Source organism: Camelina sativa, chromosome 4 (genome assembly GCF_030686135.1).
Source record: "Camelina sativa cultivar CO46 ecotype springtype chromosome 4, ASM3068613v1".
Taxonomy (NCBI): domain Eukaryota; kingdom Viridiplantae; phylum Streptophyta; class Magnoliopsida; order Brassicales; family Brassicaceae; genus Camelina; species Camelina sativa.
This window is the reverse complement of record NC_141883.1, coordinates 32,258,203-32,283,316: the sequence shown is the minus strand read 5'-3', so window position 1 is coordinate 32,283,316 and position 25,114 is coordinate 32,258,203. Positions and strand designations below refer to the sequence as shown.

Sequence of the window (25,114 nt, the reverse complement as noted above, 5' to 3'; positions counted from 1 at the left end):
GTGGACTACTTTTTTTTTTTTTTTTTTCTGTTTTCCTTACATTTTTCGTGTTTCAAATCTTGATTTTATCAATAAAACTATACAACCTACTAACTCTCTCTCAACCGTAAATAGTTAGGAAAAGGCAACTTGTGTTAGGAATATTATTAGACTAGTTTCTTTAATTATTCAGTATTGGTTTAATGAATTTTTATTTACTTAAAATACATGTAATTAATGGTTTCAACAACGACACAATTTTTTCCTTATCAACAGAAAAACAAAAAATACATAATATTTTGTTAACAAAGAATTTCCATGCATATATAGATAGTGTCATAATTTATTCAAGACGAGAATCATTACATGTTAAATTATTCACCTCTTCGTCGTTGTTTTGTTTTTTTTCCTGATAAAAAACCTCTTCGTCGTTGTTTATAATAATAACAAATCTGAATTAGTCAAAACGTGGTCGTTAATGATTAATTCACATCACAACCGGTTGTATAAACACAAAGTGTTAAACTTGACGGTAGGCTGTAGCCTTATAATTATAGGCTTACGATTAATGTTGATTATTTGGTATTACATAAATTACACGATGTACACAGGTTTATTATTATAACTAAACAACGACGAAGCGGTTTTTCTTTTTTCAAATATACTACTGTATAGTCTTTATTTGATTAGTTTTTGAGAAAACACTGGGACGTAGACAAAAAAAAAAAAAAGCATACTAGTTCCTCCCACATGTTTACATTACTCATTTAAACGATTCTCGAAGTCTATGTGTGAGGTTCGTAAGTTTTTGTAATTTCTACCAAATTCTGTGAAAATCAGTTCCATCGTATCTTCTTCTTGAGTTACAAAACAAAGTTCTTTTTTCTTCTTTTGCTTACAAGTGAAACTCTCATTTTAATGAAGCTGAGGAACAGAGTTTAGTTTGAATAAATAGATATGATGATCTTTTATTTTCTCATTATATTCTTCATTTCATTCGTCAATTTCATACAACTTTATACCGTGACAATCATGAACTGATTGAAATCAGTAGAAAATTTCATTTCAAAGACGTTCAATTTTTTGTTTTTGTTGACTGAAGAAGTGTAAACATTGTCTACATGCATGACAAGTCAACACAAAACTCATAAGTATTCCCCAAGGCTCATCATTAATGTTTTGAGCTAAAAAAAAAAGTATTGTACCTCGATACATGCATACAAAATTTTATTGTTGACCTCTCTCATATATTTTGTTTGTGACCTAATTGCTTATCAAGATATAATTAGTATTAAAACAAAATAGAAATCATACTATTTGGACAATAACGAAGAAAAACAATTGTGCGTGGAAATTAATTTTAATACTCCAATATTTAAAGTTATGAGCTAAATGGATCCACCAAGTCCAACACACGGCAGAAGAAAACAAAATGACACTGATATTCTAACTGGATTATCGTAGTGGTAGATAAGACTCATTTAGGTAGTTGATAAGCTTTCTTAACTTCTAACATTTTTACACGGAGGAGTGTGTAATTGGAAAAATATCCTCAGGAACCGCATGTACTTTAAAAAAAGAACCCAAGTGCGTTTTGTGCTTACACGTCGCGAGTGCCGTCCAGTTCGATTTCGTCTCGGCTCTTAAATATATTTGTCGGTCACATTCTTTACGTTCTCTTTCTTTTCGCCCCCAATTGTTTCATGAAATTACAAAGCGTGCCTAGTTTTGCGTAGGCTCCAACTACACGCGCCCACAACCTTTTTTTTATGTTTTTTTGTTGGTCATTCAAAAATCCGAAGTCAGGTCTTTTAACAGATTAATCAGTGACGCATTAATTACTTAATAAATATTGTTTATTGCTGTCAAACTAAATAAATCGTATTTAGATTTTTACAAAATCTTATCCTTTAATACTAAGCAATGAAATGGGAACTTCGTTATTGCAAAACGCTGAACAATTTTCAATAGATCCCATTTTATTTCACCAATCAACACGTTGTAATATGCGGTACATTTTTATTTTTGTTAATAAAAAAACAATAACTCAAGGTGCGATCCAATTTTACAAAGAAAATTGTATAACGCATATAACAGTAATTACGCTTCTATTTCATGTGTTTTAAAAAACAATTCTGCGGTTTTGTAAACATATATATATATATATATATATGTAATTATATAAGTATTGAATGCTTATAATGTTTTTAATCAACAATGTATTAAAATCAATCATAATACAATTAAAATTATGAACTGCACTATTTTTACCAATCAAATTTAAATTTAAATTAATTTTGGTATTTAAAATTCAGAAATTCAAACTTTATTTATTAATAAAAATGAAATATATAATTATATTAGTTATTAATAAAACAATATGAAATCTATACTGCAAATTATTTTTTACCAATCAAATATTATTTTGTACCGCTTATTTTGGAATAACCGCACTTGTCCCGCACGTCGATCAAATTTTGATTAGGCGCGCATCCGGTTCTAATCAGAGTCTTGCTTCGCCTGTCAACTAAGAAGCAAGTCCTTCAAAGAGACAGCTTTACGTTGATGATGATGCGGACAGTGTGAGGAGGGTCCCCCACTTCGATTCCCGCCCCGTTCGCATCTCCGATCTTTCTTCCTTTCTTCAATGCTTGAGGGACTTCTTTACCGTCTAACCTAGCCGACAACCACAGCCTACCCCGAGTTGAGTCAAGTATCAACCGATTCCGGAGGAGCAGGCTTGGGAACGGGAGGCAAGGGCGCACCAACACGCCCGCGTCTCTGCGGTTCCTCGATCACGGGAATTGGGTACCTGTCTGGTACCGTGAGCTTGTTTAAGGCTCGGTAATTATAAGTTGTCCAAGTTGCCAAGAAATAGCTATCGGAGACCTGGCATACCCCGCATATTGGACTTGTGAGAGTGTTCCGAAGCCCGACTCCTTTACAGAGCAGTGGGAGTCAGATCCGAGGGATTGACAAAGAAGTTATGTTGGGAGAGGTTGCTAACATGGGCTACCTATCAATTTTTTTGTCCCGCATTACTAAATTCGGACCCTAAGTTTCTTAATTTATCTTAAACCTAAAAATATTTTTATTCAATTTAAATGATTAATTACTTATTCACTGATGTTTTAAAAATTTTGTGAATCTGTCAAAATGACATTTTTTTGTTAAACCAATATAGTGCTGTTTAATTTATTGTTGTTGTGGATAGTTTTAATCTAAGTTTGATTTGCTTTTACTTTTAACCACAAAGTAAAATTAATTCTGATACGCGTTTGATGTCATACTGATATTGATAGTGGTTTAAATATTTGTTTTTGTTTCCAATATCGCTGTAGATGATTTAGTTTTGAGTATTTCACATTTCAAATTTTGAGCGAACAGTAATAAGTTTTATGGATGATTTCATAAATATCATCATCACTGTAAATGTTGTTTTCCCCATCTGTCGTCCCCACTACGACGAACGATAGTTTACCCTTGACCGTTATAGCGTAATCATTATTAGTTAAACCATAAAATTATGATTAAACTTACTACATTTACCTCCGTCAATCACAAAATATTAACATATACTTCCTCTCTATCATAAAAAATTTTATAATTTTCTAATATTTTTTCTTGTATCACAAAAATAATTTTTTATCTACTTTTATCAATTAATGTTAAAAAATTGTAAATTTCAATAATAAATGAGAATTTAAAAGTTTGATGAAATACTATTGGTTAATAATTATAAAATATCTTATTATAATTAAATAATACATTTATTGCTACACATTAAATATATTTTTTAATTCATATAAAAATTCTAAAACATCATCTATTGTGATACGGAAAGAGTAATTTTTTTGGCATCCATTATAACATAGAACTTATGTCCAACCTTGGCGACAAGAAAATTTTAGTTACTTTAGCTTTTGAGTTGTGCGAATACGTAAGCGTCGTCACGTTACTTTACGGGCAAATTAACGTGCAACTTGATACAAGTGATTATGATAAGAAAACAAGTAAACGACACACAATTTCTGCAATAAGCTTAGTTATCTCGTTTAATTACGACAAATATTAGTGTCTATATACGTTTGTCATTATTTAGTACATCGAATATGTTTTACGATTTTACTCATAGTGGACACGTGGATGTTATATTATATGTTGTCTCGTTTTCTAGACGTATTATTTGTACGTTGTTTACCTTTACAATTAGCCAATGAAATCACAAATTAGATATCAAAATATCCGCAAATTATTCCTGTGTTAATATCTATATGAATGTGACAGCTATAATATCCTGTAAAACGACTCAGTTTACAGCAATTTATAAAAACGTATATCTATATACTACTTGTTTGTAGACCATACATGTAATCTAATTGCTTGTACTAATTAATAACATTGATGATGTGTTCACCACTCAAATATGATGCATTGACAAAAGAAACACATGTAAACAACCATTCCAGACACTTTCTTCTTCGTTTCTATAATTCCAGTCATAAAAAAAAAAATACCAGTCTAGGTCAATCAATAATTTAAAGTTTGCTTATAACTTTGTATAATGAGATTTTTAACGTTTACAATGTCATTGGTATATATTTAAAATTATCAATCTTTTTGTTGAGAATTTACAAAATCCTAATTTAAATCTCGGAGGTAATTAGTAATAGTATATCCACGGCTTTGCATTTTATGACGTTTGAACCATTTCCTTGTACCACGTCAAATCGTTAGGAAAAGGGTAGTCTTATAATTGCATTTAATAAAGATAAACCAATCAAACAAATGAATGAAAAGGTAAAGGGTGGTAAGGAAAAGTTTAATGAACAATAAAGTACACATATAGCCGAAATAAGAGCTCGTGAAGATTCACGCACGTATCAAATGATTGTTCCATAACCCTGTTTGACAATTTGATCAGAATACCATATTGTAGGACCTTTATTAATGCGAAAATATGATATTTATAACTCTTTGCATTGTATCAAAATTTCTTTTAAATGTAAAAATATACGAAATTCGTTTTACAGACACATAGAAGATAATACCAAAGGGACAAGAAAAAAAAATTATACTATAATAACAAGAGGAGCAGAAAAGATAATAAATAAATGGATGAATTTTTTTAAAATGTCATAATAATGGAGACCGTGTCATAACTCATTATAGTGACGAACCCAAACTAATCTTATTGCATAGTGACCAAAAATAGGTTTTGCGAAAACGACCCCTCATTTATTACGCAATTCCGTTTCCGGCCACTTTTTTTATAATCTCATTTGATCGCTTTTTTGTTTGTTTTCTAGTCATCATCTTCTCAAATGCCTCGTGTGAACATCTTTTCTCTTAGACGGCTAGCCGAATTTTTTAAAGATGTAACACTTTAAACTCAACAAATTAAAATTTTCGTAATTTCCAAAAAGCTCTACCATTACATTTAAACGTGTTGTATATAAAATACGCTATACCGTTGTGTTATGTGTTTTAAATTCAGGTTATACGTACTGCTATATGGAACATTAATTCGACCGACCGTATCAAATTATTATAAGAAAATTTTAATTCTATAGACTATATATGCTAGTGAATTTGGGTTTTAGCTTCCGAGTCCGCCGCACGATTATTGTCGCTCAGGGTCAGTGTGCCGATCCGAAATTTTTATGTTGGTGCTGTTTATTAATTCTAATTAAAATTTACGTTGTTTGAATATCTCATGTTGACATGTTGTGCGAAATACAGAAAAAAAAAAAAAAACTTAAAAGGGATGTGGATTAGGTTGTGGACGTCAGCTACTCAGCTAGTAATTTAATACTAATGGCCGATTAAGGGAGAGATTAGGTAGAGGTCATTAGCTGTTAATCATACTGCATATTAATATTTGTGGTTGTGGTTCGTCGAAGAAGAATCTCCCTATGAATCTCATAATGATTTACGAATCCGAAATAGATAAATAAAGGCACGTACGTAGGAGGAATTTCATGTTGATGTGAAACTTCAAGTATTATTAATCTTGATGTGATATAACTTCCTGAAACGCGTACTGAGACAACTGCGAGTATAAAGTATAAAACTAAAAAGAACATTAACATACAGTAGTATAAATTTTGGTGGTTCGTTGATGTTTATCTATTCATACCTATTAGCTTATTGCTAACTAATGGAACTTTTATGACCAAAACATATGGATCGTCTTTGAATAAAACCTCATACATCTTGTTTATGTCGTATCTTATTTTTGTTTACGTGGTTGCTAATATATTTACGTCTAATACATACTTTCATATATATCGTTAGCCAGCCACCAACCATTGTAGACCTCTTAAATCTCCTTTGTATCTATATGAAGGATTTTACTTTTTAGAGTAGCAAACCGCGTAAACAAAAATATATAATCAAGAAAGTAGTCAAGTACTAATTCGCCAACCGCACAAAATCATCCAACGCTATTTCTTCACCGTATAGCCACTTCATCCCATGATATCTCTTGATAGGTGAAAACCATATTCTGCTACCATTGAAATCTACATATAAACATGGAGAACGTTTAATGTTCATCATGATCAACTAGATAATTCATTAGAAAAAAAAAATTTTGGTTAATAGAGCGCGTAATCATATTCCCAACAACTTCAATGTTGACCTAGTGTTATTACATATTTAGCACGATCGCATTGGAGACGTGAGACATTAGCGAATCTTTCCAGCATCCATAATCTGCTTGTAAGCAGCACTGGTTTTTATCTCGTCTCCTTATTTGAATACCCGGTCGATCTCATGGGTTGTGAATTGTGATCGTAATTTAACACCATCTCATTTTGCATTAACATGTTTATTATTTTCATTGGCATGCATTTGATCCACCACTAAGTTTATGCAATGTTTAGGTTAGAATTACATTGAAATTGCATCTCTTCTATATATAATGATACAAGATTGGATACATCTCCGTTACAAATTAAATGATATATACTTGCTTACATTTAAACATAGCGCTCACGCAATAACAAAATTTCGATAACGATAGAATAGAGAATTGTGTTCGTCTTCTGGGGCAATCACAGGTGAGGCATGCGCCTTCACATTTTTCTGTAGTGCCTCCGCATTATAGTCATAAACAAGAACATGAGCAGCTACAAGTAAAGAATCTAATCAAATTTCTATAATAATTTTTTCTAACCTGAATTCTTTAGCCATGGGATGAAGCACATGCGTCCTCTTCTCCATCAGCTTTGTTTATTTTATAAACCTCTTGTTGGCACGTGCTCTAGACTCACGAATCTCGTGTGCAAGTGCAACATGATGATCTCGTCTCTCTTTCTCCAAACCAATCTCATTGTCGTCGTTCTTTGTACAAAGTTGAGAGAGAAGCACCACCATGAGGTTTACATCCATGAGAGAAGTTTTCTCGTCTTCTCTTTTCTTGTCGTCATCGTGTTTGCGATTAGCTTCGCGAGACGAATCCATAAACCAAAACAAAAAGAAGACGCAAAAAAAAAAAGATACAATTATCGGGAAAGAACGCTATATTAGTCCCTAAATTAGTCCATTCATAGTAAATTACGTATAAATACATTTGCAATTTTTTTTTTTTTTTTTGGTTGATAAAAGCATAAATTTGCAATTTGTTGAGTGGTAATGGTAATGTATTCCCTCTTAGGGGTAGGTATTGGTTTAGGATTTAGAAAGAATTTTAATGACTTTAAAAAGTTAGGTAAATATGTTGTTATTCAATCAAGACTTTTTAAAACTCTTTAAAAATTTGGTGTTATTGGTTGTGGATTTATAAAAAGTTATCTAAAATCTTGATAAATCTAGTGTTATTGGATTAAGAGTTTTATAAAGTCATTAAAAGTTTCATATTATTCAAGTAAAACAAAAGAATCTTGGATTGTTAATGAATTCAAAGTTTATGTTATTGGTTTAGGATTTTATATCATTTTCTTCATAACAAAAGTCATGAAAACTCTTTCATCAAATAGAAAGATTTTATAAGATTAGAAAAAACAAATCACCAAGATTTTAAAAAACTTCTTAAACAATCTCTTAGAATCCTTCATTTTTAACTTTCAATTTTCTATGATTCTAAAAATCAGCAAAAATATAAAGTCATTAAAATTCTTTCTAAATCCTAAACCAATACCTCCCCTTAAAGTTAAAGATTAGATGGTAGAGAAGTTAAGATTCTAAAAGAAATTTACTACTAGTATTGACGATATCTATTTATTTATTTAATCCACAATTTATTTTTATTTTTTAAAAACTCAGAAGCAGGCCATAAAGTGTTGAAATGGGCTCAGACCGAGCCCATTAAGTGGTGTGGGTCTGTGGGAGGGAGGTATGTTAGTTTATTCGTAAAAAAAGCGTGGCGTATTAGTCTCCACATCTTTCACGTGACCCCTCTTCCCTCGAATTGCGAATAAGATTAAGCGACGTCGACGTGTTTTAATCTCCTCCTCTTAACAAATATCCACTTAAAAAAGATTACTTCCCCCATGCAACATTCCTAATTTATTATACCAATCATACCCCTTACAGACCAAACGCATTGCTTTACGAAACAAGTGGCATTGTCCGTAAATAAGACAAAAAAACAGGACCGTCTCTCTGGCTGATGTCACTAAGTAAAATGATTATCAACGTAATCTGGTCTCATAATCTCCCTCTCTCTACTTAAAGCCTTAAAACTAAACAAAAAAAACAAAAATATAATAATTGGGCAGCCAAGACGAAAAAATCTTTCTCTTTTCTTGCAATAAAGTATATAAAAAAAAACGAAATAATATAATGTTCGAAAAATTGTCCGCCAGAATAAAAGAAAAGCATATGATTTTGATATGTGGCTTCGAAGCCTAAAAAATAACAATTTTTAAATAAAAATAAAATTAAAAAAAAAAAGAAAAAGAAATGAATGAATGAATGAAGAAGAAGAAGGAATGATGCGAGTTTAGTTAGAGAAGAAGAGATTCATTGTGTTTTCTTCTACTAGAAGAGATAGAGATTACAACAAGTTTATTGTAGCCTCACACGCACCTTTCTTCTTCTTTCTTCCTTCTTCTGTTCTGTGTGTGGTGTGTGTTTCTGAATTTTGCTTTGTTCAAGAAGGTTTCTTCGCTTCTTCTGTCTCCTCCACACAGTTTGGAATCACCGCCTTCGCTGTATGATCTGAATTTGTGATCTCTCGGTTTCCGCGTACTTCATCGTTGTAAGCGATTTGATTTTTTTTTTTCCGTTTTTTTTTTCATCATTGCTCTTCGTTTTCTCCAATTCTTTTGTTCTGATTAGCTGCCTGAGATTAAGCTTATGGATACGTTTCGGGATCAGGAACTAATTGTGTTTTTTTTTTAAACTAGTTTTAGTAATCTGAACACGCACAATGAATTTAGTAATAAGTAGGGTTTTTTTTTTTATATTTGCTTTCTTCCTCTTTCTATCGGTTTGAGATTCTGATGCGTTTCGATTTGATTTAGGGTATGGAGGCTGTGGATTCATGTTATTATTAATTATTACTACTACTACTACATGTGGATGCCTGTTATGGAAAGAGTTGGTGAAGAGACAGTTGCGAGTAACAACTTACAGTTGAAACCACGAGTCGTCGATGATGTTCCTTGTAAGCATCATAATAATAACATGGTGACTGATTCTGAAACTGTTAATGATTCTATGAGAAGCGACTGTCCTGGGAGCTCTGCTCACAGAAATCTTGTTGATATCACTACTACTAAGCCTCCTCCTCCCGAGGATTCTGCTGCTGCTGCTAATAATAATAAGCTTTCTGTTGAAGAGTTGACGTTGGGCAACTATAGGACGGTTCAAGGGATGGATAGTTCTAGGGCTGCTGGCAAGTTTGAGCATCTCTACCGTCTCTCTAGAGGGTCTTCTTATAATAATAATAAACCAGGAGATGTGGATCTTGATCATTCTTCTCAACCTCGTGACATGGATCAGATGTTGTCTAGAATCAGACAACAGCTTGCCGGAGCTCCTTCTGAAAGGCAAAACCTTAAACCTTTTATGACTAGGAGGACCGAGCAGAATCTTGAAGCTTTCTCTGAACGTTTAAGAGCAGCTGCTGGTGAGAACAGCATCATGAGAGCTCCTGCATTGATCGGTGAAGGTGTCCAACTTAAATCCCCTGTGAGTTCTTCCAATTTTTCTCAGTTGTTACTTAAAAGAGCTATGAAGGGGAAAGGGGTTGTAGGCAAAAACCAGGAGACTCCTCTTGAGTTTGTCTCTGATCAAGATATTGGAAGCAAGGAAAAAAAGTCCCCTACTCCTCACGATGTGTCGACTCCAAAATCAAGTCCCAAAGGAAATGGGATTGTATCTCATGGTGCTGGGATTCATACTAAATCTTCCAGTGGGATCAGTTTGAGGGAGTTTCTTAGATCAAGTTATGCTAAACGAGAGAGAAGACATGGTATTTGTCTGTTTAGGCAGCTGGTGGAGCTTGTTGACTCTGCCCATTCACAAGGGTTATTCTTGCTAGACTTGAGACCATCCCTTTTTATGTTAGTCCCATCCAAGAAACTTAGATATATTGGTACTTTTGGAAAGAACGATCTAGACTCAGATGTTGACGAAGATTTGAATAGGAGGAGGAGACCAGTGGTTCATAAATCATCATCTAATGGAAGTAGGGATTTGAGGAAAAGAAAAATGGACTTGCATGTGCATTCTCCAGGTAATCAACTGCAGGCCACTTCAACCGGGAGACCTTTCAAAAGAAAAAGCCCTGTGATTGATTTGAATGTGGTTGATGCACGTAATCCAGACAGTTGCGAACTCCAACAGCAAAACTATATCAAAAATTTAAGTGTGTCTTCAATGACGAAAAAACAGTCTATGTCTACATGGCTAGAAGAGCAATGGTATACTTGTCCAGAGGAGATTAATGGAGAAGATATCGGAGAAAAGTCAAATATATATGCTCTTGGTGTTCTTCTGTTTGAGGTATGGACAAATATCTGTTGTATTAGCTTTCATAAGATTTTAGCTTACTTGCTTGTTTTTTTTTTTTACCACAAAGGATGTAACATATCAGGCTTTCGGTAGTTTCCATTTTCTTTTTACAGTCTTTGATTCGCATTTGCGATGATTTTTTTAGTCGAGCTTGACCTTTGAACGGCAGAGCTAGTATTTGATCCTTTCATGTGAAAACGCTTACTGACATCTCTAGTTTGACCACTGGTTGTTTCAGTTGCTATGCCATTGCGAGTCGGGTGAGATGCATGCTGCGATGATGGCAGATTTACGTCATCGGATTCTCCCACCAACATTTCTCTCAAAATACCCAAAGGAAGCTGGATTTTGTCTTTGGCTTCTACATCCTGAACCCGCCTCCCGACCAACAGCCAGGTATATAGCTGAATGCTTCCCTGAAATAAATCATGTGGGGTAATATTTACTAGGAGTGGTACAAAGGAAAATGTGTGGACCTTCCATTATATTAGCAAAAATAGTCGTTCTAAGATTTCTTTGCCAGATACCTCCAATGTTTTCCCTATAATTGTGCAGAGAAATTGGCATGCTACTGTGTGACAGTGTGAATTATCTTCTTGTTTCTTTTTCTATTCTCAGTCTCTTCTTTTTCTGTGACAGAGAAATACTAAAGTCAGAGTTGCTAGGCGAAGATAATTCAGTTACATCGACAGCTGCTGATGAGGAGATATCTGAGCTGTTACTTCATTTTTTGTCTTCACTAGAAGAGCAAAAGCAGAAAAAAGCATCTAAACTTTTGCAAGATATCCAGACCTTGGAGGATGATATTAAGGAGGCCGAGCGCAGATATTCTTCAAATGCATCTTTGGTGAAATCTCATGGAGCTATTGAAAGAAGAGTGCAATCATCTCCCCTCAACGAGCGCTGTACAACTTCTGGCGCCTTGTTTGTACCAACTGCTAATACAGAAAGGCTGATGAGTAATATCCGTCAACTTGAAGATGCATATTTCTTCATGCGATCACAAATCAACTTGTCAAGTTCTGCTGCTAGTGCCCGTTCTGATAAAATCATACTCAAGGACAGGGACAGGTGCTCTGAAAACCAAAATGAGAATCAAGATACGAGAACCAAAGGAAAATCTTCTGATCAACTAGAAGTATTTTTTGAGGGGTTGTGCAAATATGCTCGGTACAGCAAGTTTGAAACTTGTGGGACAATAAGAAGTGGTGACCTTTTAAACTCTGCAAGTGTAGTCTGCTCATTGAGTTTTGACCCTGATGAGGAACACATAGCAGCAGCTGGGATATCAAAGAAGATCAAGATTTTTGACTTCAATGCATTTATGAATGAATCTGTGGGTGTTCATTATCCACTAGTAGAGATGGTCAACAAGTCTAAATTAAGCTGTGTTTGCTGGAATAGTTACATCAAAAACTACTTGGCCTCGACTGACTATGATGGTGTGGTTCAGGTGCGTATAGCAATTAATTGATTCACCTATCTGTGTCAAGTTTGGAATCTTTCTTAGTTACCATCGTCGTCATCTGGTTGCACGTTAGAATCTATAGGACCAACCTCCTGTGCTTTTTCTCCCTGTATGAGATGTGGTCATGTTAATCTTGTGATAGAATAGAGAAGTTGAGCTGTTTAAGTGAGACTGAAATACATTTGCATGGTTACACATGATTCTTTCTTACTGTATGGTACTTGGTGAGTGCAGATATGGGATGCCGGGACTGGACAAGGATTTTCGCAGTACACAGAACATCAGAAGAGAGCCTGGTCAGTTGATTTTTCTCCATCTGACCCAACGAAATTTGTCAGTGGAAGTGATGACTGTTCGGTGAAGCTCTGGAGCATCAATGAGGTACAACTCTTACTCATATCTCTTAATATTGCAAGAAGTTTTATGTATATCAACCTGCTGTTTTCTCTTACTTATGGGTCAGTATAACTTCAGAAATTATGATTCTCTGTTTAGACTTATGACTATCCAAACATAGTGGAACTTATATATTTCTCTGGTGGGATATGCAGAAACGGTCATTAGGAACAATCTGGAGTCCAGCAAATGTGTGTTGTGTGCAATTCTCTTCTTATTCCAATCACTTACTGGCATTTGGGTCAGCTGATTACAAGGTTTATTGCTATGATCTTCGGTATGTCAAAACTCCGTGGTGCACATTGGCTGGCCATGAGAAAGCTGTTAGCTATGTCAAATTTATGGATTCAGAAACCATTGTTTCTGCTTCCACTGATAACTCTCTCAAGCTTTGGAATTTAAATAAGACAAATTCCTCTAGTTTATCTTCTGGTGCATGTTCATCAACGTATAAAGGACATACAAATCAGAAGGTTAATCCCAGTTCTTTTTTAATACCTTCAACACCTTATCCGACATCATTAGTTGTTCTGATGTGTAATCTTGTACCTGCGCAGAATTTCGTCGGATTGTCGGTTTTGGACGGATACATAGCCTGTGGTTCAGAGACCAATGAGGTATCTAACATATCATCATAACACAAAATCTCAACCTTTAGTATATATGTTAGATGCGCGCAAAGGTGCCTTAAGTTGTTTTCATCGACCTTGATGATATGAATATTATAGTTACTTATGAGTTATAAAAGGTTCCCTCTTTTACTTTGATTTTGCATCTCAGGTATATAGTTACTATAGATCCTTACCGATGCCAATGACTTCATACAAGTTTGGATCTGTGGATCCCATTTCTGGAAACGAATACTTTGATGACAATGGACAGTTTGTGTCGAGCGTCTGCTGGAGGAAGAAATCAAATATGCTTGTAGCTGCAAATTCTACAGGAAACATGAAGCTACTGAAACTTGTTTGACAACTTGACTCAACAGGCACTGCACTATTTGAGTAAGTCGTTCTTTGGACAATTCTCAAAACCTGATCTCTTGAGTCTGAATCTAGGGCAAAACAGTTTGACTTTGAAGCAACGTTTTTGTCCTAGATATGATGATCCCATATGACCAAAACAGGGATTCGAAAATCTTGAAGAAGTTGAAGCAAAAATAGTCTATGATCATATTATCTGATTCTTCTTCCTGTAATTTTATATATGATATGATTGGAGATAAACTTCTCAGATCCTTCAGAAGCGATTCAGATTTGGTCGGCATCAATGTGTAATGATGAGAGGTATATAACTGTAAAAGTATGTTCCCATTAGCTTAATTATGTAATTGTTGTTGAAGATTATTCACTGTTAAGAGATAAATAGAGAGAAAAGAGGTCTCTGATTATTATTTCTCAGTTTGAGTAAATCATCCATTCATCCCATGGCTACCTCTCGTCTGCATAATTCACAATTTGTGGTTTCAGATTCAATGTTGTTAGAAAACATTTACATAAAGAATTTTGGAAGAGTTATATGAGAATGAAGAACTATTCAAAAAAAAAAAACATTTTTGGCATAGAATTGTTTAAATAACTAAATTTTTTTGTACACAGACTATGTTTTATTGTTGTTAGTGGTGATCATTCAAACTCAAATCTCTAGGAACACAAGGCGTTGATGAAGGAAGGACAGATGAGTTAGTTATTAATTGGCTGGGTTTTTTTCTATTATCTATTGTTCTAAATTGTCCAAATAATGAATTCGCATGTTCTTTGTATCTATGTCCAATATGTAGTGTATCAAAGAGCTAAATTAGGAAAGTGAAAATGATTGCTTGATGGCGTGGGTTTGGGCCTTTTAGCCAACATTTGTCTTTGGATTCGAACCCTCTGCTTTCCTGAGAGACTCTCTTTGTCTCTTCTTGTTTCATTGTTCTTTTATTTTTACATACATTAGTACTTCAACTTGAGTCAATCATCCACTTTGGTATATCATTATGTCCATGTGACCTAATAATACTCCCTACTCCCATCTCTTCTTCGTTGTTTTAAGGAAAACACTGTTTATAAATACAAAACATTATCCTTTCTTCGAAGCAAAATCTTCAAGATTTTGGTGCTATGCTCTCTCTTGCAAGTTATCTTTCACATCAGACAGGTAAGTGTCTTTTAAAGATTCCCCTTGTAACAAGTCCGGACAAAGAAAAGAAGACCTTTTTTCTTTTTTATTCTATGTAAAATGAATCTAACATTTTAATCATCACTGACTATCAATTTTTTTGGCCCATGACACAAAATAATACTAGCAGTTCCATCTTCTTTGTTCTGCCATGTACATATAACATTTTCTGATATTATTTTGTTAAATACTAAAGATGATGAATTCTTCCGATGGAATATTGATAACTAGCAAGATTTGACAAAAACATTGGTAAAAATAGAATTGTAACCAAGGGAGGCAAGTTGGGTTCACAGGGCAGCACATGCATGGTTGCTTCAAACAATCCCATTACGTCATCTTTCTAATTGTCCCTCTATTTCAGCCTCTTTGTGATGATCATATATATCTCTATTCTCTTTCTTTGAAAAATTCAAAAGAGTATCATGATTGAAGGTTGCGAGAGAGACCAAGAGGCAATGAACTATTTGGCCTCATCACACACATGTGACTCCACTCATGCATGTGTTTCTTTCCTTTTGGAATTTTCTCAATTCATTCTGAACCATTGATTTTAATTTTGTATGTTTTTAGTTTACCCATCGAAAAATAGTGTAGAAGTTGATAAAACGTTATACGATTTCCCAAGTTTGAAAAGGAGAGAGTCCCTGCTGCAACATGCATGTTCTTCCAGTAATGTTGAAAAAGATAAGAATATTTTACAATGATTGGATATGTAACTGATCCAACGGCTAATTCCTCTTTACTACAGTTTGTAAATTAGCCACCTAATAAAGATTAAATTAATTATTAAATAACAACTATACAACAAATTATTCATATTGTCGTACATTCAACAACCGAGGTACCCCAAATTAAAATAGTAGATCAAGCACACTAGCTCATGACAGTTAGTCAATATATGTGACTTATTTTTTCGAACTTAAGTTCAATTTTTTTTTTCTTTCAAAACTTAGAATTCGTAATTGTAATCGTAATCTCATTTTCGAACTTAAATATATGTATCAATTTTTGTTTTCACGGTAAACAATTTTTCTATCCGTTGACATAATAAAATAACAATTTTCTATCATACTATTTATTATTCACAAAATCAAATTGGATTAGAGAGAGAGATACAACGACAACAACTTCTAGTCAAAGTTATTACACAAGAACAATTTTATATACCTCTTTGATAATTCAAATAGAACGTATAGTATTTTTTTTTTATCTAGAAACATTAGTAATAATGTCAAGTTTGACAAGAAAACTAGAAGAAGATGAACTATCAAAAAATCGAAAAAAAAAAAAGAAGAGAATTCGAGGAAAAGCATCATGCTTCTTGAACTTTTTCTGACCGGATAAAGAACCGGTTATAACCGGTAAACATTGAACCGGTGTTGTTGGACCAGGACTACTACACTATAAAGAAGAAGACACCTTAAAACGCACAACACAAGTCGTCGTCATCTCTCTCTCCCTTTTGCTCTTCACATTCCCTCTCTCTCTCTCTCGCCGGAGTTAGTTAGATTATTTTTATTTCTCGAGGATCTTCGTTTTCCTTTGGATCAAAACACCAGCAGAGAGATGATGGCGCCGAGAAACTCCGTAGGCGGATTGGCGTTATTAAGTTTTGTATTCGCCGTGATATTGTCTGTCGCCGGGGCGCAATCCCTAGCTCCAGCTCCTGCTCCCTCCAGCGATGGTAAGTCTCATCTTCTCTCTCTCTTCCAAGATGAGATTCGCATTTCCAGATCTGAAATCGAGAGTTTTCTCCGTGAAATCTGGGGGAAACATATGAAAAAGAATCGAATTCGATTTCGTTTTTTGTTCTGAATTGTTATGTTTGGGAAAAATAAAAATGCAGGAACATCGATAGATCAAGGGATAGCGTATTTGCTAATGGTGGTGGCGTTGGTGCTGACTTATCTAATTCATCCTCTTTGATGCTTCTTCTTCCTTGTTCTAATCTCTCTCTCTCTCTCTCTCTCTCTCTCTCTCTCTCTCTCTTTCCATTTCCAAGTTTTTTTTTTTTTTGTGGATAAAAATCCTAAAGAGTCTGTGGGTTGATTTTGTGCTATTTTTGTCTCGATTATGATGATTTCTTTCTGGAGATTTACTGATCATTGTCTCTTCTCTTCTTCCTTATTAATTTATATTCTTCTCATTCATAACCCACAACATACTACTACTATGTGTTCTTAATCAGCTTCTTTAAATTACCAACAAGTTTGACAATTGTTATCAACTTTAGTAGACCCCCCCAAAAAAAAAAACCAAAAAGCAAAAAACCGGTTTAATTGTTCAAATTTGGTTTGGCCACATTGTATCTGACTATTTCAAAAGCAAAATAAAAGCCGGAATTCTGAAGCCCGTTGAGCTCTCACTCCTTTTGAATTCGATTCTCTTATCTCTATCCATCCATCATCAGAGATCTATATAATTTATCACAGTTCACATCGGTGCCGAAAATGTTTATTTTTTCATTGTAAACTGTGTAAAAATGTAATTCAAGGATTATTATACTACAAATCACGGATCTATATGAATTGTCATTTCACATGTTATTATTATTTATCGAGAAATGACTTTGCTACACACCCTGTTTGATCAAGTTAATCTCGTGTTGAAGTTAACTTTTCTATTATTCTTTTCTTACAAAAACAAATATACTACCAACAAATAACAAATGCAAGAACTGTGTTGAATAAAATTATTCCTTCTTGACAAAAACAAATAAAGAATAAATTTTGGATTTTTGCCTTTGTTATAAGGTGTTGTTGTAGTAAGGGAAAGCACCTCATACGGCAAACTCTTTATTTGAGTTTTGATGCCCAACTGTTTCTCTTTTCATCTTCGCATCAAAAACAATATCTCTATAAGTGACTATAATAAGTGTTACTGTTGGTGAAAGTTGTGCAGTCCATACTTGACCACTTCGTAAAAGGATACCACAATGGCTACTGATGGTCCTGCCCTTCCGACTCTAGCCCCTGCTCCACTAAACATCCCTCTCATTCCTCCATCCCTACACACATATACATCAAAATTGAACCGACATAGTTACTAAGTTTGGAACTTTCCGTTTATCACAAAAGATATTGTCTCATGGACGATGGACCTCTAATACATACCTCCAAATCTCTGCCAAAGTCTGTCTTGTGGTCATTGTCATGGCTCTGTCTCTATTCTTCTGTAAAATCCAAATTTTATTAAATGTTATTTGGTTTCAGTACCCCGACTTCCTTAATGCACTTGTCTAAAAGGAGGTGATGAATTTAATAACAACCTGTACAAGAGCAATTCAGTGGACTTACGGAAGATCAAGTTAAGGTGTTTTTTTACCTCTATTTGCCGCCGAGTCTTTGCAACATCTAGTGGGCAAGTGACTGCAGCAGCAACTCCACCCGCAACAAAACCAGCAGTGAAGTTCGCACCTATTATACTGCCTGCCCTTGGTTCTTCACCCATGAACGAGAATATGCTTCTCCGGGTCTAAAATTCATAACGAAAAAACTCGTGAGGACATGGATGGACAAATCTAGATAATCTTTTCTTGTCAGGGACAGATTACTCACGTGCTCAAGTATTGACCAACAGATTGCAGAGAACGGAACATCCCGAGCGAGTTGAGCACCAAGACCAGTCCATAACATCCTGTAGTTTTGTCCATTACTTGATCCCTTGACAGGATTGATGACGTCAACTAATGTCTTCCAAACGCCAGGCAGTTTTACATCTCTTTGCGTTCCCTTGAATGCCTGTTAGAAACCATTAAAGCTAATTTATTGGAACCATTACAGCTACACCAATAAAGTAATCAGAAACCATTACAGCTACTTTACTTTTTGCTTGTTCAGCCGGATAGGTCTACTAGACTACTATAATGGTGTTGATTCTTAACTCATTAATAGTTTAGTACCCATGAAAATGGTAATGGGCAAAATAAAGACTGCTCAAATCTTTAAGAGTTACCTGCATCCGTGTCTTCGCTAACTCGACAGGGTAACAAGAGATACAAGCCAAGGAGCGTGCTATTATCCCAGCAACTAGTGGAACATAAGGTGTCAAAGTTGGGGACTTCTCTGTTGTAAATCCCTCCATTCTATTGCGAAAATAATCATAACAAGGCATGTAGATCCCAACCTAGCCACATATTCAAAGAAGTGGTAATAAGTCATGAAGACCCAACGAACTATATAGGTCGAAGAAGCAAACAGCATTAATGAAGAGAACTCACAGTTGGAACGGCCAATGCTAAACTTGCATTTGTACCTCTCCAAAGCCTAGAAAACCCTTCCTGCATAAAGTTGTTCCTGTGAAACTCTACCAATGAGTAAATAGTGAACTAGAAATAGAAAGGAAAAAAAAAAAAAAAAAGAAGAAAAATATTCCTTAGTTGAGAGGTTATCTACTAAATCAAATTACAAGACTAATTGCATTATACAATGAGACTATACCAGAAGCCAGCAGCAAATCATGAATTTCTCAAAGAACAATAACGGATATACATGACAATCAAAATCAAACACTACACAGATCTTTATAAATAGACACTGCAACTCTAAAACTCAAAATAAAACACTAGACAGATCTTTATATATAGACATCGCAACTCTCATTACCATTTTAGTTTCAATACACAAAGATAATCAAAACAAGACAAATTGTTCTCTAACCTGGCGAATAATTTTGTAGAAGACATCAAGGGTTCCTTTGTACTGATGATCTGAGCAAACAGATGCAGAGCCAGTGATTCTACACATCCCAGGAGAAGAACTACTTCTTAAATCATGTACCAACTGAAATCACCAGTGAATACTAAAAAATCAAAACTTTAGCAATCCAGAACCCATCTCAAAACCAAGACGGCTTATTTATAATACATACCGTGGAATTCGTATCGAAACAACCCAGACGACACGAGCCTTGATAAGGAACTCCTGCAGCCTGTGCTTGTAATCTCGTCTGCTTATTACAAAAAAAGCTCAATCAGATTTACACATTTCATAGCCCAAAAAAGTGTTGAAAATTTGTTTAATTTCGAACCTTAACAACATCGAGAGGATTGACTATGACCGCCGATATAAAAGCGGCGCCACCGGCAGATAAAGCCCTTTCTCCGAATCTCAAATTCTCATTCGGGATCGATTTCGATTTTGAATCTAACTTTGCTTCTTCCATCATCAGGATAACCAAAAATAAAAAGTTTTCAATTTTAATAATCCTTTGAGCAATCAGGTTAACGTATTCAGCGTATGGTTGGTGTTCTTCTAATTCTAGGGCTTTCCAATTTTACATGGAGGAAAAAAATCTTCAGACACGATTCGTTGCCGTCGATTAACGAATCAACCAGACAAAAAAAAACACACACTCACACTAACACGTCTTTGTAGTTTTCAATATCTATGACCGCACTCCTTGCCGTTTGTTTTGACTAATCTTCGTTTCACATTATGGGCCTCATATGGGCTTAAAATCTCTTTCGTTTAAGATGAGTTTGATTAATAAAAAGCGTCGCTGTTTTTATTTGACTGATATAAACTTCTTGCCGTGTTTTAAAAAATAGTTGAGGACCAAAAAATTTATTTTGGAAAAGGGGGTATGTCTATTCCTCAACATGTGATGAGGTCTATTTTATAAGACAAGAATGAGAACCAAGCTGGCGAGATCAGTAGTAATAATTAAGTGTTATCTTTATAATGACCCAATTTCACCATGAGCATTTCACCAACCAGGGTACTACTATTACTAACTACTACTACCACCTAACACTATTATTGTTAGTGTTATTAGGAAAAAACACATAATGGGGTTTTTCTTCTCTCTGTTTGAAACAAAAAAATTGGTGTAAAGATTGAAAGTCTATCGGCAGAAAATAATCACTGTTATTGATACCATATTTTAAATTTCAAAAACCTTGTGTGCATATATGTTCTTCCACATACAAACATAATATATGTGAACAAGTTGGAGAAACTTTTGCTTTTATTCTTTGTTCTTTGCCTTGTTGCCTAAATTGACAGCACAGTGCCAAAGCACAGGTGACAAAGCCTTTATCTGCCAAATGATAAAAATCAGTAAATCACAACCATTAAACTGCCAGCTTTGTGTATGCAAGATAACCGGAGTTAAACCGGGTTTTACATCTAATAAATACACAAAGTGTAAAGCGTTTTTAAGAAGGTTTCACTTAAAAGATCTTATGGGACCCATAACAATCTCATTGGTACAGAGATTTTGTAGGCAACTTGTCTCACCTCTCAATTTGATTTGGGCCAACCTCTGTCTGATAAAGACGTTACCTTTTGCAACGTGGTTCATTCACTACATGGGCTAAGAAGAGCCTAAGACCCAGCTTTTTTTTAGTCAATCTATTGAATAGAGAGATGATATTACAAATTAAAGTCTTCTAAAATTTACTGCGAATAAAAACCTATTGGTCGATATTGTTTTCATTTTTTCTAACAAAATTGTTCGACGTAGTTTTAAAAACTTGTTCACGGACCATCATCTCCTGCAATCACGTATCAGATGACCCAAAACACTCTGCACTAAAGGGTCGATTTAAAAAAAATATATTCATTTGCATGTCTTAATCAAGTAGATCCTTAGAATATGAATATCTTGTTTTTGCTTTGTAAATCTTCATTGTGATTCTTTACGGCTAGTGGTCCATTTTCGTCACACTCATGACAATATGTATATAAATATGTTTTTTAAAAACAAACAAACACACTATCCTTTTTATAAAAAAAAAAATCATAAAATTTGAACACTTATTTCTGAATTTTGACCATTCAACCACAAAAATTTACTGATAGAGGAATGGGAGCGCTCTGCCTCTGAACGAAAAAGAGGGTTCCCGCAGCGTAGTCACACTTCGGGAAGCCAAAAACGGTCTGGTCCAATTTTTAAAACACGAAAGAGACAAATCTATACAATTGGTCAAATTAAGCCTCGAACGGACCAATACTGTTGTTATTGCTGTTTTTGGTGAATGGTCCTTCTTTATATAATTAAAACATGACAGACTTCTTTCTCTTCGTATAAGATTTTCCTTTACATATTTCACTGCTGCTTGTCTATATGATTTTTACATTCTCTCGTTATACAATTAGTAAAAATGTTGAAGACTATTAAAACATAGTTAGTAGAAGTGTAAGAAAAGTCTACTAGTATCGAATTTAAAACATTTCCAAAAGTAGACAGAGAGTGACAGGTTGAGACCATGTGAATAAATAGATGAGAATTCCATAAGATGTTTATGTAAATGATATTAGGAAACGTCGTAGTCGAAAGATTGATAGATTAGAAAGGTAATAATTAAAAATGTAATAGTGGGGTGGCGGGGAACTAAGGTCAACGACAAGATCATGAGAAGTCTTCATCTTCTCATTGGAAAACTCTTTCCTTTACATTTTCCAATTTGCCAGAGAGAGTCTGTGGTCTTTTTGACAGAAAGACATCTAAGTTCATGTCCCCAATACATTGTCTTTCTCTTCCTTCACTGTTTCATTGCTCTCTCCACTGAATACTTTTATCAACTCAATACATGATAACGGTTTCACATCCACTGCCATGTAGAAGACAAGATTTTCTCCTTAAAAACTGATGTAAACCTAACTTGCAAGTATAGTTTAATTTTGCTGTTTGTATAGAGTCATGGACCAAATTTTGAATGCAAGAAGGAAGGAACAAAAAAAAAAAAGGGTGTGATAATTGATTGAATGAGTTGGTTCAAAGAGTCATTGAAATTGAGAAGGTTGTTAAAGTGGACACAATGTGTAGGGTAATACATGATTCAGTGAGTTGGTTCTTCACATTAATGGGCATTGTTGCTCTGACACTTTTAGTGCCAAAAAATAAACACAAGAAAATGGTTGTTTTTACATCTTTAGAAGGTAAAGAAATATTAGTCTTTTGACCAAATGTATATTTTTTTAAAAATTAGATAGTTGATTTGGTCTTAAGCCATATAGTTAGGATCTTAAGATATTTTATGATGAATTTGTTCTTATCTAAATTGTTTATATTTGCTAAGGGGGGATAGAGAAGAAGTTGATTTGATGTTTTTATGTACAAGAAGATTCAAAATAAAAATGACATGTCACCAAAAAAAAACCCCCACTTGCTAGCGAAGAAGAGAAGAAGATTCATGCGAAGGAAACAAAAGACAAAGATTTCACATAAAAATTAATAAATATACGATCTTATATATATACTGCTTGCTTCCTTGCATAGTGACAGACTCTTGCTTGAGAGAAAAAACCAAACAACAAAATCCTCCCAAATATTCAAAACCCCCTAATAATAATAAACAAATAATTACTCTCACAAATCTTCTTAACTCTCACTCTAATTAATTACTACTAGTACTATTTATATATATACTCGCAAAATTACATAAAAGAAATAGGAAAAATAAAAAATATTCCGATGCACTTCTTCCGTTGATCTTAACCGTCCACGAAAGGGGAAAACGGACCGCTAAGATACATCCCCGTCGGTATCATCAAACCACTCACCCATCCACCACCATCACTCACAAAAAAAAACCCAGAAAATTTTCAAGAACGAACTCAACTTAGTTATCGAACAAATGATCTTGAAAAAACTCATCAACGTCCCAAGAGCTGAAATCTCCGATCACACCTAACGGAAAACTCTCAGACACTGTGTTGTTATGGGTTGTTTCGTCTAGAAGAAACAAAGGATCAGGGGTAAATTTGGAATCCCAGAAACAGTCTCCGGAGCGAAACAAATCAGGCAAGAAAAACGGATCCGACGATAAAGCTTCTTCTTCCTGCTTCAACGGTTCTGTTCTAAACTCTGTTTCTTCGTTGTGACCAAACCGGAGAACAGAAGTCGGAGAACATAGACTACTACTGATCTGTGATTCCCTCGCCGAATCACAACCAGAGACCGTTTCAAAATCAATCACCGGAGGAGGTGGAGGAGGAGGAGGAGGAGTGAGGAAATTAGTCTGAGCGTTATGTCCTTTGAGTCGAATCGCTGCTCTGTCGTAACCTATAGCAGCTTCCTCCGCCGTGGCAAAAGTCCCAAGCCAGAGACGAGTACGTCTCGAAGGATCACGAATCTCCGCCGCGTATTTCCCCCAAGGTCGTTGTCTTACTCCTCTGTACTTCACCACGGTGGGCTTCACTACCAAATCACAACCGTTTTCCGCCGTCTCCGACTTGCTCTTCACCTTCCTCTCCAGTTTATCTCCTCCTCCTCCGTCGTCGTTACAGAACCTGATCTCTTCCACGAAACGTTTGACTCTTGGAGGTAGAGATTTGTTGTCGTATTCTTCGTCGTCGCTGGAAGAATCAGTAGCACATGGATCAGTGACTATGATTTTCACAGTTTTTGGGAAACCGTTGAACGGTAAGGAAGTGATTTTCCGGTGAACCGTGTACTTAACTTTTCTCTCTCGGCTTTTCATCTCGTCTTTAGTTTGTTTGTTTTACTCGGTGAAGATGATAAGAGTTTGAGAAAGAGAGAGTATATTGGAATAAGGAATTAGAGAAAAAAGAAGAAGAAGAAGAAGAAGAAGAAGAAGAAGAAGAAGAAGAAGAAGAAGAAGAAGAAGAGTCAAAAAGGCTACGAAGAAAGAAATCGCCGTTTCTTTTAGTATCATCCCTTCTTAAATATAGTCACGCCCACCCCCTCTTCCCTTCACCATTTATTATTGTTTTATTTTTTAAAATTACTGTTTCCTTTTTTTTTTTGTATTTTTTGCTTTTTTTTGTTTTCTTACTTTTTTTCTTGATTTTCGTAATTCTCGTTATCGTTATGAAATTCCCGAGATTTAGTTAAACGTAACCATTTTTAAAAAATGTTTTATTAATTGGTTATATGACTCGCATCATAATTATGTTTTCTGTAAATTGATTAATAGAGAGATTAGTGGCGATTAGCCGCTTCTCTGGTCAGAGAGAGCTAGGTTTGGACACGTGGCTTATTTTCGGGATACGAGCTCTCTCACTGGGTTTGGTCACTCTAAACCATATAGCTTGGTTAACAAGCAACTTTTGTTGACACGCGCCTATAGGTGTTCGTGAAAGTCATGCGCGCTTACTTGCAAAGAAATGGGCCTTCTCTCACGTGAGACTGGTCACAGTGCTGTGTCACTCACTGCTTTTGACCCACTACTAT

At 34.8% G+C, this 25,114-nt stretch overlaps 4 protein-coding genes and 1 long non-coding RNA gene across 9 annotated transcripts; 2 read left to right on the top strand and 3 right to left on the bottom strand.

Moving 5' to 3' along the window:
• Positions 1-6,873: 6,873 nt before the first annotated feature.
• On the bottom strand, positions 6,874-7,585 carry LOC147946411 (uncharacterized). Its single transcript, XR_015596216.1, has 2 exons — positions 7,160-7,585; positions 6,874-7,068 (listed from the first exon to the last, which is right to left on the bottom strand). It is a non-coding gene; the product is annotated as an uncharacterized LOC147946411 (long non-coding RNA).
• Positions 7,586-8,681: 1,096 nt separating this feature from the next.
• LOC104783208 (protein SUPPRESSOR OF PHYA-105 1) lies at positions 8,682-14,201 on the top strand. 2 transcript variants are annotated; one of them, XM_010508335.3, is made up of 9 exons: positions 8,685-9,184; positions 9,450-10,935; positions 11,183-11,340; positions 11,584-12,397; positions 12,647-12,793; positions 12,964-13,281; positions 13,366-13,425; positions 13,589-13,812; positions 13,907-14,201. In XM_010508335.3, the coding sequence occupies exons 2-8, from the start codon at positions 9,502-9,504 to the stop codon at positions 13,778-13,780; spliced, it is 3,123 nt and encodes a 1,040-aa protein (XP_010506637.2). In that variant the 5' UTR covers positions 8,685-9,184; positions 9,450-9,501; the 3' UTR covers positions 13,781-13,812; positions 13,907-14,201. The 2 variants fall into 2 exon arrangements, with proteins under 2 accessions (XP_010506636.2, XP_010506637.2); XM_010508334.3 differs by having other exon boundaries at positions 8,682-9,184; positions 13,589-14,201.
• Positions 14,202-16,396: 2,195 nt separating this feature from the next.
• Positions 16,397-17,079, top strand: LOC104783207 (arabinogalactan protein 16). Its single transcript, XM_087512100.1, has 2 exons — positions 16,397-16,658; positions 16,821-17,079. Exons 1-2 carry the CDS (start codon positions 16,541-16,543, stop codon positions 16,898-16,900), a joined length of 198 nt encoding a protein of 65 aa, XP_087368226.1. The 5' UTR covers positions 16,397-16,540; the 3' UTR covers positions 16,901-17,079.
• A 479-nt stretch (positions 17,080-17,558) lies between these two features.
• Positions 17,559-20,360, bottom strand: LOC104783206 (mitochondrial carrier protein MTM1). 4 transcript variants are annotated; one of them, XM_010508331.3, is made up of 9 exons: positions 20,003-20,360; positions 19,844-19,921; positions 19,633-19,755; positions 19,194-19,269; positions 18,929-19,099; positions 18,532-18,714; positions 18,299-18,448; positions 18,088-18,146; positions 17,559-17,981 (listed from the first exon to the last, which is right to left on the bottom strand). In XM_010508331.3, the coding sequence occupies exons 3-9, from the start codon at positions 19,656-19,658 to the stop codon at positions 17,852-17,854; spliced, it is 795 nt and encodes a 264-aa protein (XP_010506633.1). In that variant the 5' UTR covers positions 19,659-19,755; positions 19,844-19,921; positions 20,003-20,360; the 3' UTR covers positions 17,559-17,851. The 4 variants fall into 4 exon arrangements, with proteins under 4 accessions (XP_010506633.1, XP_010506632.1, XP_087368225.1 ...); XM_010508330.3 differs by having other exon boundaries at positions 19,194-19,253; XM_087512099.1 differs by having other exon boundaries at positions 19,633-19,774; positions 20,003-20,285.
• Positions 20,361-23,136: 2,776 nt separating this feature from the next.
• LOC104783205 (ethylene-responsive transcription factor CRF5) lies at positions 23,137-24,807 on the bottom strand. The gene has a single exon (XM_010508329.2). It carries the CDS (start codon positions 24,399-24,401, stop codon positions 23,541-23,543), a length of 861 nt encoding a protein of 286 aa, XP_010506631.1. The 5' UTR covers positions 24,402-24,807; the 3' UTR covers positions 23,137-23,540.
• Between the last annotated feature and the right edge of the window lie 307 nt (positions 24,808-25,114).

Excerpts from the sequence above, each read along its gene's own strand:
- LOC104783208 (XM_010508334.3), top strand. The coding sequence starts at position 9,502 with ATGTGGATGCCTGTTATGGAAAGAGTTGGTGAAGAGACAGTTGCGAGT. Across the intron at positions 10,936-11,182 it reads TTGGTGTTCTTCTGTTTGAG|TTGCTATGCCATTGCGAGTC; the intron begins GTATGGACAAAT and ends TGGTTGTTTCAG. Across the intron at positions 12,398-12,646 it reads ACTATGATGGTGTGGTTCAG|ATATGGGATGCCGGGACTGG; the intron begins GTGCGTATAGCA and ends TGGTGAGTGCAG.
- LOC104783207 (XM_087512100.1), top strand. The coding sequence starts at position 16,541 with ATGATGGCGCCGAGAAACTCCGTAGGCGGATTGGCGTTATTAAGTTTT. Across the intron at positions 16,659-16,820 it reads TCCTGCTCCCTCCAGCGATG|GAACATCGATAGATCAAGGG; the intron begins GTAAGTCTCATC and ends ATAAAAATGCAG.
- LOC104783206 (XM_010508330.3), bottom strand. The coding sequence starts at position 20,140 with ATGATGGAAGAAGCAAAGTTAGATTCAAAATCGAAATCGATCCCGAAT. Across the intron at positions 19,922-20,002 it reads ATCCTCTCGATGTTGTTAAG|ACGAGATTACAAGCACAGGC; the intron begins GTTCGAAATTAA and ends TGTAATAAGCAG. Across the intron at positions 17,982-18,087 it reads ACTTTGGCAGAGATTTGGAG|GGATGGAGGAATGAGAGGGA; the intron begins GTATGTATTAGA and ends ATATGTGTGTAG.
- LOC104783205 (XM_010508329.2), bottom strand. The coding sequence starts at position 24,401 with ATGAAAAGCCGAGAGAGAAAAGTTAAGTACACGGTTCACCGGAAAATC.